This window comes from Lygodium microphyllum, chromosome 5, assembly GCF_053477565.2.
Source record: "Lygodium microphyllum isolate KBCC chromosome 5, Lygodium_microphyllum_v1.1.10, whole genome shotgun sequence".
Classification (NCBI taxonomy): Eukaryota; Viridiplantae; Streptophyta; class Polypodiopsida; order Schizaeales; family Lygodiaceae; genus Lygodium; species Lygodium microphyllum.
This window is the reverse complement of record NC_141139.1, coordinates 2,930,589-2,950,669: the sequence shown is the minus strand read 5'-3', so window position 1 is coordinate 2,950,669 and position 20,081 is coordinate 2,930,589. Positions and strand designations below refer to the sequence as shown.

The 20,081-nt window shown below is 44.5% G+C and overlaps 1 protein-coding gene across 1 annotated transcript in view; it reads right to left on the bottom strand.

The window, feature by feature from the left end:
• The window catches only part of LOC148035446 (Putative N-acetyl-gamma-glutamyl-phosphate reductase), a 132,782-nt gene that overhangs the window by 10,408 nt on the left and 102,293 nt on the right, over positions 1-20,081 (bottom strand). The window contains exons 6-8 of the mRNA XM_087677402.1: positions 10,438-10,557; positions 10,098-10,158; positions 9,904-9,984 (exon numbers count right to left, since the gene is read on the bottom strand). Of these exons, the coding sequence (XP_087533528.1) occupies positions 9,904-9,984; positions 10,098-10,158; positions 10,438-10,557 (262 nt within the window). The remainder of the gene's footprint in view (positions 1-9,903; positions 9,985-10,097; positions 10,159-10,437; positions 10,558-20,081) is intronic.

Genomic DNA, 20,081 nt, shown 5'->3' with positions numbered 1-20,081 from the left:
ATTTTACCCTAATCATAGCTCATTTTGCACCACCAAACCCAAAGCATTAGTACACATTGCTAATAAAACTAGGCCAGAGGATAGCTTGGCCTAATGTACCTTTTGAGAGCACATGAATTAGTGAATGTACCATCGGTAGTTACTTTAGCCTTAGCAATGCCAAACAAAACCATGACAAAATTCATAAATCTTTTACCAAAACCTTTGGTGGTTTGTTTGGTAATTGTTGGTCTCATAGGTCATTTTGGCCTCTTGTAGACGTTAATAAAGCATCTCATGTCATTTCATCTCTCTTTCTCTCTCCTTAGAGAACAAACATCTCATTGATGGAGAGTTTTCCTTTTTCTACTTTCACTTTTAGATCATTGACATGTTTCCCTTTTATAGGACACTATTTCATTTTTTCAATCTTATAGGCCTGTTTTTCATCTTTTCTCGTTCCAGATGAGAAACACACCATCATTGTATGTATTGCTTTGGTCTCATAGGCCAATTGGCCTTTTAGAGACATTAATATACTCTCTCTCTCTCTCTCTCTCTCTCTCTCTCTCTCTCTCTCTCAACCTTCTCTCTCTCAAGCATACATGCCTCTTATTTGTATGATCATTCATGTATGATGTATCCACTCCTATGTATGTACTTGTGAGTTATAGCACATGTTGCACATGCGACATATGCCATAGAGGTTTTGGCGTGTTACCCTCAAGTATTCATCTTATATACTCCAATAGCATTGCTGACTTTAAACATTTGTTCTATAGTCTATAGTTCAAAATAATAAAGTTATTTTTTTTTTCGTACTAATATCATACCGTACCTTATAAAATCTTAAGGTACCATTTAGTACTGTATTTTATCGTATCGTACAGTACTTTTCGTACCTGACAGCTATGCACAGATATATGAGGAGAGAGAAAAATGGCAACTGTGTTGAACATGATAAACGCAACCTAACTATGCTGAGCAACAAGAAAAAACTGATGGCGATAATGCAGATGCTGACGGAAACAATCGGAGGAGAGAGATTGACTGCAAACATAAGTAGGACGATGACGGTGACAGCTCCTACTAATGGCGATTGGATGCAAATCATGTTGACTAGCCCTAGCAGCAACAAACGCAAATTCCCTGATGTTGGTAACAACTCTAGGAGGTAGGCGACTAGTACAAAGGCTGGAAACAAGCACCAGAGGATAGCACACTGCAATGTAAGGCTCTGACCATGATGTCCTCCGCGAACGGGGTGCAAGCAGCAAAGATACAACTCCTAAAACATGCAAAAACAAGATTAAGGGAGAGTGGTGGGCTGCATGCCTTTTTATAGAAAGTTTGGGACACCCAAATTAGGGTTTTGCATGATGTGGGACAACAATTCTCTAAGATCACATTTCTTTTTAAAGTAAGATGGTTTCTTCATTAATTGTGTCTTAGGGTTGTTTAAGTCAGACTAATACATTTTTAGCTCAACATGGGATAGTCACACACTATGGTCAGAAGCAACTAGAGCTAGGATATGCATACATCCCATATGGAGGTCAGTATGTAATGGGTTTTTCGAGATGTTTGAGAAGAAAATGAGGCAACGTATTGTCTAGCTATAACCACATCAAGACTTAGTCTAGAATCTAGAATGCTTACACTATGCAGTTAGTCGAGAAAAAGAAAGAACTCCCCACCGACATGTCGTTACTCCCGCCCCCGCCATCGCAACCCGTCAAACCCCCCCGCTCGCGCGACACGTCTCTCGTCTCTCTCGCCTGCCAGTTGCCATTGCGTTTTTGGAGCCGCCGACAACTCCCGCCATCGTAGCGACAGTCCTCTCCCCCCCCCCCCCCCCCCCCCCCCCGCCTTACAGCCGCCCATCCTGTCTCCCGCCCGACAGCTCGCCCCTACCTATCCTATGGCCGCATGTTCGCCTTGCACCCCCCCCCCCCCCGCGCGCGCTCTCCCGCCTGGAGGCCCGGCTAGGCGATCACACCACCACTCTAAAAATAACAAAATCCCCCCCCCCCCCCCCCACAGGTAGCGCAACAACATGTTAGTTAGATTCTCGGCAAGGACACGCAATGGAAACTTCTGGTCAGACGCCGACGCATTCTGCGAGTGCCCCCTAGTTAAACACCTTAAGCATCATCCTCTCTGAGGAACAGCTCTCAGCCATCCGTGCCACAGAGCTGAAGTTGAAAGAAACAGCATTCTTTGGTCAGGTCGTTGGACACTCCCCGTCGAGGGCTCAGTTGTGAGATTGGCTCCACTCCACGCTGCGCATTGGCACAGCACAGATCGTAGAGGCAGTCCTCATGGGCCGAGGGATTTTCATGGTTCGACTCACCTCCGTGGATGCAGATTGTGAGTTAGTGGAGAGCTCACCCTATGCCTCCACGAAGGGGATCATCTGCATGGTTCCCTAGTATAGCGGCTTTACGGTGGAGACATTCACGCTCCACAACAGATTTCTCAGACACCCGGTCGCTCTACTTTTCCCCAGACTGGCGGTAGAGTACCGCCAATTAGTGGAGGACTTTGGATGGCTCTTCAGCACAGTTCTTCCTACCTTCTTCGCAGATGCAGTGACAACTGCAGGAGTTCTGAAGGTACGAGTGGCCGTGAAAGACACAAAGAGTATACCCAAGTTCCTTGAGATTGAGGCAGAGGTCACTCCTTTAGGCAACACGTCATTGTGACTGGGCAACCAGGGCAGTGCTTACGCTGCCACGACTTTGGACACAAGGCAGCAGATTGCACGCGTTTCGGAGCCAAGGCAGCTCCGCCGACAGGCCTGCAAAGTGGATGCTGGCGGCTTCACACGGGTCCAAAGACGATAGAGAGGGGGACGGCAGGGGGGCCCACAGCCAACGCCGCAATCGCAGCCTTGACAGCAGGGTGCAAGAGGGCAAGCGACGCCCCCTCGACAAAGCACTCCGTAGCTCCCCCTACCCGTCCCATCCAGTAGGACTGCAGTCCCCCACAGCCACCACCCGCGCCATAGACTACCCCTCCTAAGATCCCACACCCCACACATCCACCCTCCCCCACCTCCCAAGCCTCCCCCGCTGATCGTGGCCCACAGCCCCCCCCCACACCCGCCACATATCTTCGACCATCCCACCATCCCTCGACCCTCTTCCCCCCCACCATCTCACCTGCCAAGCACCCCCCTTGATCTGCATCCGTATCAAGTGATCCCTCCCACACGCACTCCCGCTCCTCCCATAGGAGGTGATGAGCCACACATGCCTACATCCTCCTCGCACAAGCAGTCTTCCCCCTCCCACACAGCCACCAGCTCATCTGCCCTTGCCGCCCGTCACATCTTCCCAAGACAAGCACAGCTGTTGCCACAGAGTCCTTCCGTAGTAGCCCATGGTCCTACCTGAGAGTTGCGGAGCGCGGAGTGTTCCCACTATCTCTAGAGGTAGGAATCTTCATGGTTCGCAAGTCAAGAAGGGGCAAGGTTCATCTACTAGCACCACCTGATGGACCAAACTACTCATTTTTCTTTAAGTCCTCTCACTCAGGAGATTGGACAACGACACAGACAGAGGAGGAGTTGAAGAGACAGGTGATGGACCCACATCTCCCAGTGGATGGGAGAAGGACTAGCACTATTTGCACAGCAGTGGCCTAGTTGCATGATAGACATTAACTGGTGAGCTGGGGCCAAGGTCCCACACTTGACCATTATCTTTCGAGCCCCTCCACAGTGGAGGGCTCCGAGGGATGTGATCAAGTGGCCCCTAGCACAAGCGGCCCGTTTCTACCACTATACGAAGTCACGACTCTCAACATGGCTAATAGATGCATTGATAGTACCACCTGGAGCATCTATCACCCCTATGGTCCGGTCGAGGGACACCATGGGGAACAAGAGTTCGCCGTCCAAACTTACGGCGAAGCGTACTTGCATGCCCCATAGTTTCTCATCCTCATCAGCAGCCTCCACACCGAACAGATATCTGTTCGGTCAGTCACAGGTTTCCCGATGAGCTTACACCTTGCATCCTGGAATGTGAATAGTCTCCACTACAGTGAGGTACGTGGTTCCAAGAAGTTGATTGTTCGGCAAGAGCTGCAGCCTGCCCTCGCCGGACAGATCGACATTTTACTTCTACAGGAGCACAAGCTCACTCCCTCCCAGGCCCAGCGGGTAGGAAAGGTACTCCCGGCCAGCTCGCACACCTACTGGGAGCACGGCATAGGCGCCCATGGCAGGAGTGGAGGTGTATGCATCTCTATTGGCCTCAGTCTCACCGCATGTGTACAAGACCACGGTATGATAGTAGCAGGAAGGGTTCTATGGATCAAATTGGATATTGGGAACTCGTGCCTTGGAATGCTCAATATGTATGCACCTACGGAGGTTAGGGCACGCAACAGGCTCTGGGTGGAGATCGCGGATGGACTCCCAGAGGTGGACTTTGGATCATTGAAGGGACTTCAACAACCTGGAGGCTTTGGAGGATCAGCAGGACAGAGGCAGAAACTACCAGGGCATGGCCGGGGAGGAGCAGGAAGCATGGGAGGTATTTCTATTAGCAATTGATGCACGCGATGCCTGGAGAGACCCTGCCTTCCACAGGAGGGAGAGGTCACTCGACTTCTCTTGGGGATACAGGCGGCTAGGTGGAGTCTTGCTAGAGCGGTTGGACAAGTTTTATGTGGGAGAGTAGGGAGGCTCTCGTGGAGGCCAAATTGGGTAGTTCGCGTGCACCACGTTATCCGATCATTGCTCGGCTCTCCTGACACTAGATCCCCTAGCATTTGCCCTAGACACTCGATCCTGTCGGATCCCTGACTCGATCTATAGGAGGGAGAAGGTGAACAGATAGAGCAGCTCTGGACTAGGGAGTGGGACAAGAGGGACCAGATCGCATAGGAGGTTGCAGAGGTCCTAGCCGAGTCGAGCAGAATCTGCCAAGAGGCAACCATATAGGCCAGGCAGCAGAGCTGGGAGGAGGAGAGAGCTCTCCGGTGGGACCTTGCAGCCATGTAGAGATTACTATAGGAGGCACCAGGGGATCCCACCCTCCACGCACAGGAGGTGCGAGCGCGAGGAGCCATTGCTCGCCTAGAGAAAACGCGCTCAGAGTTTTCTTTCCGCACCTCAGCAGCTTTTTAGGCACGAAAGGGAGACACGATGTGCAGGGAGTTTTTCCAGGTGTACCAGCCTTGCACCTCAAGAGAGCAAATACGCAACCTTCGAGATAAGTATGGGAGGACTCGTTCTAGCCCAGACGAGGTAATGGAGATTGCCACTGAATGCTACATGTGCATTTTCCAGCAGGAGACAACCTCAGCTAGAGGACAGCGATGTAGGCAACAAGTCTGGGATCACATCCCGTCCCTCGTCACAGAGGAGATGGGGCCCTCCCTCCTAGCCCCCTTCACAGAGAAGAAACTAGAGGAGGCTTTCCATACACAGGACGGGAAGAAATGCCCGAGAGAGGATGATCTCTCTAAGGCCTTCTTTACTACCTACTGGTAAGTGGTGAAGGACCCCCTACTGATGGCCTTTCAAGAGATTTTCACTTCAGGACAGATGCCAGGGAGCCTTTCGGTAAGCCTTATCAGTCTTCTCTCCAAAGAGGGAGACCGATTAAAGCTTTCCCAGTGGAGACCGATCACCTTATTGTCAATGGCCTATAAGGCACTGGCAAAGATGATTGGTAGGCAACTACGCCCCGTACTGCAAGACATCATCCATGACACACAGACAGGCTTTGTCCAGGATAGGAGTATCTTAGACAATATATTCACCTTCTTTGAGACGACAGAGTGGGCTCAGCACAATGGGCAGAGACTGGCTGTATTATTCTTGGATTTCGAGAAAGCTTTGTAAAGAAAAATACCCTGACACAAAAACATAAACAGAAACCGTACGACAAAGCACAGACTGATAAAAAGAACACAGTTAGGGTTAGGGTTAAAGTAACTCAAAGACAATGAACATAGTGAATAAATGAAATGATATGACTACTAATAATACGATGCTCATGCAGCAAACACACTATGCAATGAATGAATACTAAACCTCGAACTCCTGTATCTCTAGGATCAAGGCAGGGGTAATGAGCTGGAGAGTGTGTCGTACTCCAAACGGATCCCGAATCGCAGCAAGGCAGCCTCCAGATGTCGAATACCAGCAAATGCAGCTGTGAGAAGCTGGATCTGATGCAGACAACAGTGAGGAGAGAGAAATACTAAAAATAGAGCCTGAAGGAGAGAGAGACTAAAAACGCAGGCAGGACAGCCTGCAGGAGAGAGAAAGACTGCAGCGACTACAGACAGGAGAGAGAAAACTGTCAGGGCAGTAGCTAGAGCCTGCAAACGCAGCAGTTTGCTGGCGTGGCAAGCTGTACGACAACAATGCAGATGAACAGCAGTCAGTCGCCAAGCAGAAACAGCAGCAATCAGTGTGTGGAGGGCTGGAAACAGGCACCAGACTGTAGGGAACAGTGATGGACAGCAAGGGCTGAGATGTCCTCCATGACTGGGGTGTGGGCAGCAAGCTGGTAACACTTGAAACCTGCAAAACCGAGATTGTGAAAGAGTGGAGGGCTGGCTGCCAATTTATAGAAAATTAGGGTTCTAGATCCTCTCCCACTTAACGTTCTCGATCCGCTCCTCATTTTAGGGTTTTGGCTAAAATAAGCCTAAAACAAGCATGTTTGGGGCTATTTAAGTGGCTAAGTGCATTTCTTAGCACAACAAACCTATGACAGGGTGAACTGGGATTTCCTAGAGGGCACTATGGTGAGGTTGGGTTTCCCCCAGGCTTGGATTCGCGGGGTCGCTGCACTTTACAGATCGGCCACCAGCAAGGTTCTCATAGGTGGTAGACGGGGGAAGGAGCGGAGAGATCGGTCTGGCAGGGCTGCCCCTTGGCCCTGTACTTGTTCCTACTCTTTGCAAAGGTGATATCTCACTTTCTCAGGTCTCGTGTGAGTGGATTACGCGGCGTCCGACTTCCAGTGAGAGAGGAGACTGAGTTGCTAGACTCAGAGTATGCAAATGATACAACACTCTACATAGAGGACGATGAGTTGATGCTCGAGAGAGTGAGGCTGGCTCTTGAGGTGTTCTGTTCTGCAGCAGGAGCGAAAATTAACTGGCGAAAGTCGGTTGGTTTCCTCACAAACCCGGACTCTAGCACGGAGTAGGGCGTCCACCTAGGATTTAGATGGGTGAGCAGAGGGCATACCGTCCGGTACCTAGGGTTCCACGTGGGACTCGACATCACTCCCGCCCAGCAGTTTATTCCAGTCCTCGATTCTATTCGGAGGAAGCTCACCTACTAGAGCACGGCTCGCCTCTCACTAGCCGATCGGGCCCTGGTGATTAACCAGGTCCTCCTAGCGACGGCCTGGTACATCGCCTCGTGTTGGTGCTTCTCCTCATCCTGTGTAGTGCAGCTTCGCCGCCTAGTAGGGAACTTCCTTTGGTCCGGGTCAGACGGCTCTAGGGATGATTCCCAGGCAAAGGTAGCGTGGGCGACCATCATACGACATCGGTCAGAGGGAGGGCTTGGGATCATAAACCCAGAGTTTTAGGGTATGGCCCTCTTGGGCAAGCTAGTTGTCCACAACCTCACACCGGGAGGGTAGACTTGGAAGGTGCTATTGCAAGAGGGTCTTTAGAATTGTAGACCAAGGCTTGGCAATGAGTGGAGGCCGTCCCTGAGATGGATCTTCACGTCAACCCAGATCACCCCCCCCCCCCAAAATCACCTTTCCTACGCAGCTTACTCCGTGTGTGGCAGGGCCTCCATAAGGCCCTAATCTAGAGGCCCCCAAGCTACCAAGAGGAGATAGACCGTCAGCCGGTCAGCCGGTGATTTGGAACCCCCGAGTCAAAGATCAGGAAGGGGCACAGATTGGCAAGCGCTCCCACATCCAATGGGTTGGCTGGGAGACCGGCCCAGCTCATATCATTAGGACATTGCGGGAGGTGTACAGGATGGCAGATGAGGAGCTGTTGCAGCCAGTATCAGGCTGTCAGAGAGGAGTGGAGTTCGAGGCAAAGGGAGATAGACACAACAATATCTCCAAAGTGGCTTGCTCCCCCGATACGAGTGCAGATAGAGCCCGGGGAGGTATAGGCTGCTAGGTTTTCACCAGCAGGCATCCCCCTACAGGTAGCAGGTAGAGTGGGCGGCACCCCATAAGGAACTTTCTTCACCGTTCACGAGGGGGTGCGGCTGGCCCTTGACAGAGGGCAGTAGGATGAGGGGATAGCTGCCCTTTCGTGGAGGAGGATTCGGGTGGTGGGCCTTCAAGGGAAGACATGGCAATTGGACCCCTATGTCTTCTGGAAGGAGCTCAGGGAGTGGCACCTTTGGATTTGGGAGGGCAGACCACTTGATGAGCTGGAGTGGGATCTAGGAGAGTGGCTATGGCCGACCATTGCAATCGCCAAGAAGCCACCGAGGTTCCTGGAGTACACTGCCAAGATTGGTAGATACGTACTGATGCAGGAGACTATGGATTGGGCGCCGTCACGTAGCAAGCACTAGGGGGAGCATAGCATCACGGAGTCGTTCCATCGGACCTTCTAGCGCCGCCTGCGGGATAGCTGGAGACCGAGGAGGGTATCGTATTTCTTATGGCTGGTGGCACATGGAGGCTTGGCGGTGGGAAGTTGGCTAGCGCAAGTGGATAGTGTATACACAAATTTTCTCATCAAAAGATCAAGGTTATAGCTCCTTGCAATGAGAATCGGTACATTTGATCCAAATTCAACCATTGGCACTCAAGGGTGGCGAAGATACAAGGCTTACGAATCAAGACCCTTACAAAGACTTGATAGAGATGCAAAGAAGTGAGCATTAAGAAAGTCATTCCAAGATAGGGCTCCAGACATTCCCTTCTTTAATTACTCAAGTAAACTAGGGAGACAATTTTAATGAGCAAGATGAGAGAGATTCCAGTTACTGCTACATAGCGTTGTACAGAGGGTATCACCCAACCTCTTATCTGCAAAGTCTGGTAGAAGATTGGAAAAGAGCTTCTGGCCAAGCAACAGCACACTCTTTCTTTCACTTCCGGTAGATAAGAGCCTGACAATAGGCACTTCTGGCTAAAATCTGATAGCATGCAAGAGATGTCACACAATTGAGAAAATGCGAAGGATCAAGATATCACATTTCAGGTTCCCCCAAAGCATGAGAGATTGGCCTGGAAGTGCAATCATTTGGCTGCAAAGAAAGGACCACCATGTGAATATAAGGGCATTCAAGGGTCTTCACATGTGGTGGTTCTTGCAATCTCTCCCATTTTCATCTAAGCGGATGTATCATCTCTTTGTGAATGTAAGCAAGACTCTTAGAATTGGAGTTGTAGCATTACTGCATCTCATTATCTAGATATAATAAGCAATAGTACTAGAAATGAGCTCCCATCTATGCTAGTGTTTTATAATCTAGTCCATTTGGGTGAAGCCTGAGTTGTGTATGTCTCTCATCTGATGGTTTGAAGTATGAAAAGAGATACTGGCAAAAGGCCTAATTAGACATTTAGAATGAATACACAGGTCAACAGGACTCTAGGTTAACTAATATGGTTTGACCTTTTAGAAGCACAATGCATTCAGGAGCTTCGGCAGCTCGTACTTCATACATAAGCTTACCATGGTCTGTTCTTCACAAAGCAGGATGGTAACCCTCAATGGTGCTTTACTTGGCTACCTTTGCTTCTTTCGCCCATTCATCCCAGAACACCATGAGAGGCCTTGTATTCATGCAAACATATGCCTTTTTGCTCTAGCATTGCTGCTGAGTCCATATACTTTTTTTATTTGCCTTTTTAGTACTAAATATTTACCGGTTTATTTTGCCCCAAACCAAAAAAACCAATCTCCACAAGGACCAACCAAGGCACTCAGAAATGCACAACTGAAGAAACTAACCATGTCGATGTCTTGTGATTCCATATGCATTAAGCCCCTCAGAAATTTCTGTGTACAAATTTGACTCTTTTGCAGCACGCCCTTTACATATCAGAAACCAGACACTCCATCAGTGAGCTAAATGAGAATCAACAAGAGAAGAAATGATGTCCAGAACATAATCAGCACTGCAGTAAGCATCTGGTAGTCTATACCTGCACCACTAACACCTGATTTTGCATCTATGATTATAGAATCAGGTGAAATGAGTCCAGCCTGCCACAAAGGAAACACTTAACACCATATACCACAAGCAGAGTAACATGAGATAGCCATCTACACGCAAATCAGATTTTCACATACAACAAATGCTTATAATACTAATTGAATTCTGTACATTGTTGTAATGTTACTTACATTATGACTGTAGTAGCTGTTATGATGGAATAGATGATGGAGGAAAGACATTGCTATTACACAGATGTATGCTCTTTTTCGCTTTTACCAACACTAAATGTGAGCAAAAATTAATATCTGAAGCTCAAGTTTACATACCACCAGTAATGGAACTAGGGGAAGCTGAACTGAAGTTGGATAGCAACCAGGATTAGCTACCAATCTGGCATTCTTGACAGCTTCTCGGTTTAGCTCAGTTAGGCCATACACAGCTTGCTTCTGTCACAAAATTAATCAAGTATAATGTCAAAAATGTCATTCCAAAACAATGATAAAAACAATTAGGGTGACACAAAATATAAACAATGAAGTGGTAAATTCTCACAAATCATATCTCTGTAAGTGTCACAAATGAACTAAATTTCATAAGAAAAGAAATGCATTCAAATGAAAGCAATTAACAACTGTAATCATAATTGTCAAAGTATGAAAAGTACAAAAAAACAATACAGTAAAAATACATTATTCTCTCCTAACAACTACTTGAGACCTATTTTTGCTTTGATAAAAAAAAAGGTAGAAAAGTTTGAATCTCAAACAACATAATCCCATGAGACTATCATAAAAGTATAAGGAGAATTTGACTCATCCCAATGTGCAAATGAGGACGAAAAAGAAGTATCCATTAAGTTGGTACCCTATGGTACTAATATATGCAGTACAGTACATATAGTACAGCATCATATTAACCCTTTTGTACTTCGTACTAGTGCAACTATGCAACTGTAGAGAGGTAGGAAAAGAAGTGTCCATTAAGTTTGTACCCTAAGGTACTATTACCTGCAGTACAGTACCTATAGTAAGGTATGGTATGAACCATTGTACTTTGTACTAGAGTACCTATGCAACTGTAGAGAGGGCATATGAGATAAATCACTAGACAACAAATACATGCCCAAAGTGTCATAGTTAAATTTAAAAAAACCAAACATGGAACAGGAAACGGGAACAAGAACACCGACAAGAAATATGATAGAAATGGGGAGGCCCCATTCCAAGGAATGGGGAGAGAATGGGACATTTAAAAATAGGTAAATTTAACATTTTTCATAATTCTGAAATAAACAACTTCACTAGTATTGAAGACACTCCAATAGCAATTTCATTACATCATATTGCAATTAAAAACAAAGTGACTGATGCATCATATATTAAGACCAATCGATGCTGCAAAACAAGTACATACTAAAAAAGTCTAACTAGTAAAGATTCAAGAGCCATGAATGTCTAAAGGCTGAAGTACATATGTCATGTTATAAAATAGCTGAGGCCCACATGACAAGGCCAATAATAGATAAATCATAGAAATATCAAGCGAAACTCTCAAAACAATGCACAAAGATGGCAAGCGGAAACCACAAGCTGCATCTATGACCAATCCCTAGGTGGTTTCGCCTAAACTGACATTGAAAGGAAGCAACCATTTATGACTTTGGGCTGCAAGAGAGGTGTCTTGTGCGTGTGTGTGTGTGTGTGTGTGTGTGTGAGAGAGAGATATTGACATCTTCAATCTTAAAGGATAGCAAGAAGATCTTCTTAAAGGAAATGAATAGCAAGGGCGCTGACCTAGAGTCTAAGTTATAATAATCCCGGTTTACGCTATTTTAGGGGAACGGAATGGGACTATGCCTTATGGTAGGGAGGTTGAGCCTTGCATCCCTCTCGTTTCCCATTCTCCTTGAACCAAGTACAGCGTGAATCCGCTTCGGCCCTAGCATTTCTGCGTAAAGTAGTTCGCTAGGGGTTTGACGCTAGTTGCCGTTTAGGAAATGACCATTAGGGGAGACCCTGATTCAAGTCGATCCTAAGTGGGAACGACCAGAATACTTCCGCACTCAATCAAGATCGATGGATAGAGTATGTCATACATCTTGGATGAAATAGTATAAAAGTACCATTTGGAATAGGCCCTCAACTCCGTTAGTTGCTATGCATGTCACTAGCAGATCTCCCTCGTCTCTCTCTGATGTAGTGTCATAGGGACGTAGAATTTTCAAGATGCATTAGTCTTGCTAGTGACATATGATTAATTTAATAATCAAATGTGCAAGCTTGCAAGCCATGTGATGCACATGGTAGCTATTGCATGGTAACATGCCAAGGATCCCGAAAAGTAGTGGATATCAAAGGCAAAATATGTGACAAGTTATGCCAGCTGAGGTTTGAATGTCAATTGGCATTAGTTTGGCCCTAGGATAGTTATTTGGCCATTAAGTATCAATGGTGACACTAGGGTCTAGGTATAAATTAATTAATCTATGCCAATCTAAGGATCAATGAAGGCTAGGGACCACTTGGGGTTGTAGATGGCCTATCCAATTAAATTATGAATGGACATTTTAAATTTTTTGCAAGGTCAAAAGAACTGAAATTAATTTTCAGAATTAATTAAGTATGACAACTGATTGATTCGCTAGAAATTGCTAGAAAATGGGATTAGAAGGTTGCCACTTGTTGGCAAAAATGGCCGTGCAACGGGAGAGAAGGTTGATTGGGCTGAGAGAGAGTCATTTAATGTATTTAGCGGTGTGGGGAGAGAGAGAGAGAGAGAAGGAGCTATTGGTCAAGTTTCTATGCAGAATTCAACCACTTGCTACAGGCAACAGCAACCAGGGACCTTTGGGGATCAAGCGACAGCAGTTTGGTAGACTCCCGAGGATTGACAGCTGCAATTGAATGTTGGCAACAGCATTCAAAGGTGTTTGGCGGCAGGTGGCTCCATTTAATGTAAGTTGGAGCAGGCAGCAAGCACATTGAAGGGCTTTCTTGCAAAGAATCTCAAATTTCTCTCATCTCAGCATTCTCTCACCTTCTCCAACTTGTGCTCAGTTATTCTCAGCAGATCTCAGCCATTTGTAGTAGATCTCAATGTAATTTGGTGGACAGCAAAGGAATTTTTGCTATAAACCCTAATTTGCAATAAAAATTAGGGTTTAACAACCACCTTGGAACCCATGCCATTAGTTAAAGGCATCGTACACTGAAATCAGCAGCTGAAATTCAAGGGAATTGTTAGGGATTCTAGATGCTAGCCCATCCCAACCGATTTGGGACAGTATTTGGCTAGTTTGTGGTTCCATTTATACAAGTCCTAGGTGAAGATCAAGGGGCAATTGGCTCGAATTGCTTGTTGATTGGTTGTGATAGCAAGGGGCTTTTGGATCAATGGAGGAGATTGTAAAATCTTAGTTGTACTCCATCCAAGAGCAATACAAATGAAAGAAATACCGCAAGAGGTGCCAGTTTTGGAGCCACCAAGGTGTCCAATGTCCAAGATTATTATGGTAATGTGTGCATTTCAGTTTATGTTCATTTCCTAATTGCTATAATTAGGTGCTTAATCAAGTTTTACCACCCTCTCGGAGAAGGAAGGCTAGTTTCATGGTTTTGTTGTCAGGACACCACTCAATCCTTTGATTTGGTGGGCTCGAGCCACCTGATTGCAAGTCAGAGCTTTGTGCTAGTGCTGATTTTTGTGCTCAGCTGAGAAATTACAGTAAGATATCGTCATACAATGAAATAAAATCAAGCAGTGATGATGTCTCTTAGTATGGACATTCACATGGTGAAGAAAGAAATGCAATGCTTGATTTTAGACAACGCTCACACGATGGACCACAAGCTGAAAATATTGTTGTTAGGCAAGATACATGGCCTTCGAGGCAAAATGATGCTGATGACCAGCAAGGAGAAGAGAAATCTGATGACCAATTCAAGAATCAGATGAGGACAGTAGCAAATCTCTTTGCTGAACTCACAAAGGATCCTCAATTTGTTCGATTTTTCGTTGCTCCTATGAAGGGGCAAGGGCAAGAAGAGGAACTCATCTTCTACACCTTTGAGATAGAAAGGTGCAACAAACATAGTGCCAAAGCCTTGACTTGAAACACCCAAAGAAGCCAATGAAGAGAAACAATTGGTACCTACGAGGCAAGATGTGCAAATGCAAGGCCATCATGAAAGTGCCAATCCATTGGATTTTGCACAGCTAGATATGCATGCAATGATGGGGCAACCAAGATACTTTGGTAGTAGCACTATTTTTCATGCAATGGTTGGACAAGGATTGCATACGAGAATGTATGCCATAACTCCTTATGATATGCATTAGCCAATGCATGGTGTGCAAGGCCCAATGTATTCGGATATGGCTGATAATGTACATAAACCAATCCAATATATGTCAGTATTCGTTTGATACCCAAGGCATAAAGTGGCATGTTTGGTAATGCATCTACACCCCCGAATGCTTATGGGGCTCAAGGAATGAGTGCTAGTCATGCTAATGCTTCTTTTGGACTTGGTCACGATGTAAATACAAAAAATGCACCCTTTTCTGCAACAGCCAATGTGTGACAGCTTAACTCCTAAGAAGCAACAAAGGACTACGATGAGGGTGGAAAAGGGGTGAAATTTGAGTCCTTCAATGATAGGCTGAAAGCTTTGACTTTCATTCAACAACTTGATGCAGCCGATTTGGGGGGAAACTTCATCGAATCCTCTAAGTTTTGGAGGCAACCACTTTCTTGAGGAAAAAGCATTTTAGTGGTGGTCCACACTCTTGATGCAAGGTAGAGCACCGTCAACATGGATACAATTCAAGCAAATGTTTGCATCGAATTGATTGACAAGTACTTTTAATGTGGACATCATGACAACTTGGAATAAGATTGATACGAAAAGGAATGCAAGAATTTAGAGCAATACAATAAGAAGTTTTGGGATGCATTGCTGTCTGTCACTTCTTATCCGGTTCCTCTTCCTGAGCAAGTGGAAATGTATGTATGTAGACTGCCCAAACGAATCAGGGATTTTTACATAAAATCCACCGTGTCTAGCATGTCTTAGCTCATAGAGACTATTGCTATAGCTGATGCCTTGCTGAGAGGAAAGGATTCAAGCTTCTAAGAGGGTGCGGAGAAGCCCAAATAAAAAAATTTTTGAGACCAAGAAAATGGAAAAATCTGAAAATTAGCTTAAAAAGAGGTAAAAACAGCAAAGAAAGGGCTAGAACATTGTAGGGAATTAATGGCTTCAAATAAATGCTTTATTTGTGAACGGGAGGGTCATATTGCAAAGGACTATCCCAATAGGCAACAAGCTAGAAAATCAGAAAATTAGGTAGATCCTAAGGAAAAGAAGCCCAAAACATCAATTGGATTGGTGCCCAATGTTGTGAGTGATCAATCCAATGATGATGCTACTGAGTTATGCAAAGCCTGGGGCAAAATCAAGGATCGGTATGCTTTGATCTTCTTTGATAATGGTGCTTTAAACAAAATCACAATAAAGAATTGGTTTCTAATCCCTTGAATCGATAATGTTATGGATAGTTTTGCAAGGGCAGCAATATTCACTTGCATAGATTTAAAAAAAGCGTATCATTAGATACACATTAAACCGGAGGATGTACCTAAGACAACTTTCAAGATATCATTTGGGTTGTATGAGTTTCTTGTCAAGCCTTTTTTAGACTTACAAATGCTCCTACCACTTTTAATTAGATGATGGATCGCATCTTCAAGCCACATAGAGGATTTATAGGGCACTTTCTTTGATGACACGATTGTCTACTCAAAATGAGGCAAAGTATATAAAGCATTTAGACATTGTGTTCAATGAGCTAGCAGAGGCTAGTCATTAATGACAAGAAAAGTGAATTTTTTTTTGCATGAAATACACTTTTTGGGACACATTGTATCAGTTGATAGTATAAACCCTGCAAAGGTTGAGGCAATACGTTCATTATCACCATTGAAGAATGCACATGAGATCCACAACTTTTTGGGTTTATGTTCCTACCACATGGTAAATTCATACACTATCTACAAGAAAACGTTATTTGTTAGGGGCTACAATGCAGGCACATCATCAGACTTTGAGGTACCTTTTGACGCAAACAAAGTTGTCAAAGAAGCATATAAAATGGCAAATTTTCTTTAAATGTTTCATTTTCAAATTATACACATTGATGGTAAAAAGAATGTTGTGGTTGATGCATGTCAACCTAGGCGTGGAGCAATTGTGCGATTATTTTGATAGAAAACAAATATGAATGAAATAATTAATCGATGCACAACAATACTCAATCACAAATGTGAAGCATTGTATTAATGAGTGAGAAAGAGTACAACACTCAAGGTGATCAAAAGGAATAATGCCACCTATGTGCCAATGAGGCACAAAATGTCTTTTTATATTTAAAAATGAAACCCTAACGGCTTAACCGTCATAAGAAACCCTAAAATAAACCCTAATCCTAATGTCAATTAGTGCCTAGGACACTAGGGGCAACAACTACATTTAATGAGAATTTAAATGCCTAGGCAGCTTGGATCATGAATCAAAGGGCATCAACAACGTGTAGCCCACGAAATGGCCTACAAAGTCCTCTCCATGAAATGGGCCGACTGATCTAGAAAAAATGATACAATCCTAGAAAATAAAAAGATACATAAGATCATGGTTACACAAGTTTATCCAAGTAGATATAGCAACCTATGACATTACAGAGTATAACAGATCATGGAACAAATGGAATCAAGTTCAAGGCTTGCCAAAAAACCTGAAACTTTGGTCAAGAAAGTACCTTTGTGAAAAGATCTACTAAGTTGTCTTCAGTAGATACGTAAGACAACTCTAGTTCTCCAGCTAATATCCATTCACAAACATAGTGGTAATGAACTTCTATATTCTTTGTGCACTACTGACTGCTAGTAGAGACATTCGTACTTTGGACACATTGAAGCAAAACCTACACAGTAGTTTTAACATGAAGGATCTTGGTGAGGCAAATCACATTTTTGGCATGCATATACTCAAGGGCAAATCAAAAGATCTACTTTATCTATCACAACACGAGTATGTATCCAAGATTTTGCAGCATTTAAATATGGAGAGGGGGAAAGCAATTAGCATACCATTGCCTCCATATGTGAAACTCAATGCAAAGGACATCCCTACATCTAATGATGAAAAGGCTAAAATGGCCAAGATTCTGTATGCTCCAGCTGTGGTGGCTTGATGTATGCTACAGTTGCTACACGTCCTAACATAGCATTTGTAGTGGGAGTGGTTAGCAAGCATATGGCATATCATGGCAAAAAGTATTAGAACGCAGTGAAAGGTATCATGAGATATCTTAAGGGCACAAAGGATTTGTGCATTTGCTTAGGAAAGCAAAAAGCATTTGCCATTGGCTTTATGGATACAAACTACATTGGTCATCTTGACTGTAGAAAGTTCACTTCAGGTTATGTATTCACCTTTATAAGGGGAGCAGTTTCCTGGATCTCCAGGCTACAAAGCGTGTTGCATTGTCTACTATAGAGACAAATTATGTGGCTACCACTAAGGCATGCAAGGAAGCTTTATGGCTTTTATGTCTAGTGGGACAGCTTGGCATTACCAAGATCCATATCCTCCATTGTGATAGTCAGAGTGCTATCATGCTAGCACAAAACCCCATCTTTTATGCAAAGGCGAAGCACATACAAGTAAAGTATCACTTTATCAAGGATGTACTTGACAGAAAAAACACTGAGCTTGTCAAGGTACATATAAACGATAACCCTGCAAATCTTCTCATGAAGGGTCTTCCAACAGAGCAATTTGCTCATTGCCAACAGATAATGGGAGTCGGATAGTATTTGTATTTCAGCTTTGTACATACTTAGACTTAGTTGATTCTTTTCCTCAACCTTAAGGCATACTGCCTTTAGGTGGGAGGTTGTTGGAAATAAAGGGCCACCATGCCTTTTATATATGCACAGGTGTAAACACACCCTTAGTACTTGTACTTTTATATATCTATTTCAAAACCTAAAAGAGGTACACTCTATTGTACCCCCACATCGTGCATCTCTCTCACTCTCTACTGCTCTACTGCTGCTAATGTTTCTCTCTCTATCTGCCATCGCCATCACTCATCATTGGATCTCCACTACGTATCGCTCACTTCACCTCAAAGTCAATTTGATAGAGTTTCCACGAGGCTGTGGAAAAAAGCTCTGTGAATGGTTTTTGTGTTGTATTGCTATATTGTAGATGAGCTACCTTGTTCCTCTGCCTTGTAATACACCATACAGCCTGATGAGAACTCACAGTCATACTAGCTAAGCTTCAAGATGAAAGGTTAGTCATGGATAAAAGTAGCTCACACACCACAGCAACACTCAAACCAATGACTTCATACAAAAGTTCACAGTCACACAATCAATCATAAAGATCTATGTCATCATTGAATGGACAGACACAACCTTTCAATTCAATTCCTTGTTCATTATTGAAGTAAAGAATGCCATATGAGCAAACAAGTCCTCATCATTATGCAGAAGCCTAATTCTTCAAGTGGAAACCTGATCTTCAACCTATATAATAAAGTTCACAGTCACACAATCAATCTTACAAATCTATGTCATCATTGAATGGACAGACAACATTTCATATTCAATTCCTTGAGATCAAAGTTGGGCCACATTCTTGGACAGAGGACTTACTTATCCTAGGGGAGGTTTCAAATTCAGGTTGCTGCCTCGGTGAGAGACTGGTTTGCATTTCAGGAGCTACCACAGGATATCCAAATGTAGAGACTACATGACTAAGGGGAGCGAGGGCTATGATTTGAGGCCATAACAAGGGGTATACCTTCCGATTGGCAAACGGACGGAGACACTTCTCAAACCTCCCTTGGTCTCTTCTCTAGTGGAGACATCCTTCTAGTGATTGTTGTGACTATCAATGATAAAACATTCACTTTTCCGGTTAAGGATGACAGCCTCCAACAAGAGAACTTGGACCAGACAAAGTTCACAGGATGCTCCAGACAGAGGATCAGAGTAGTAGCACACTACAAGAGGACGTGGCACATTGATCCAAACCCACCCACAGAAGGTATGGTGGACAGACCTGAGCATGATATGTCACAGCACAGTAGAGACCATGGTCATGACCTGTGGGGGCAGTAGCTTGGGTCACAGACCTAGGCCCAACATGTGGCTATGAGGATGTTCAGGGGAACCTTTCTTTCTTCATCATAGGACAACATCTGAGCAGGATCAGATGGAAGTTGATTGCTAATATTATAGCTTAGTACATTGGACTGTGAGGTGCAGTCATGCTATAGACCTTCAGAATGTATCCATGGCAGTGACTCTTTCAAGGATTTGGACTGAGATCATCCACACTCTCTGCGGGAGATGGGAAGAGGATGTGGAGTGACTCTGAGAGGATGAGGAGAGATGCCTTCCTACAGACCTAGGACTTGATAGCTATCAAGGAAGAGGTTGAACAATAGCAAGCAACTGTTTAAAATTACTGCTTGGGATAATATTTGCATAAATCTGAACAATAGCAAGCAGTTTCATTTTATACTTGACAGAAGGAAGAGGTTTGCTTGACAACTATGTGGGAATTCCTCATTAAGGGTCTCAAGGCCATATTGGAAGAGGTTTGCTCCATATTGGAATTCATCATTAAGGGTCTCAAAGACATATTGGAAGAGGTTTGCCCATGCTTGACAGCTATATGGGAATTCTTCATTAAGGATCTTGAAGACATTGGACACCAGGATTGTCCATTTCTTGCTGTTTTTAGTCATCCAACCATCTCTTTTTGTCATCTTATGCTGTATATTGTAGTAATATTCTGACAAGCCATAGTTTTCTGAAAATCAGTGGCAACAGCAGCATATATCTACTGGATAGACCTATTTATGCAGCCATATAGCTGCAACCAATCTCCAG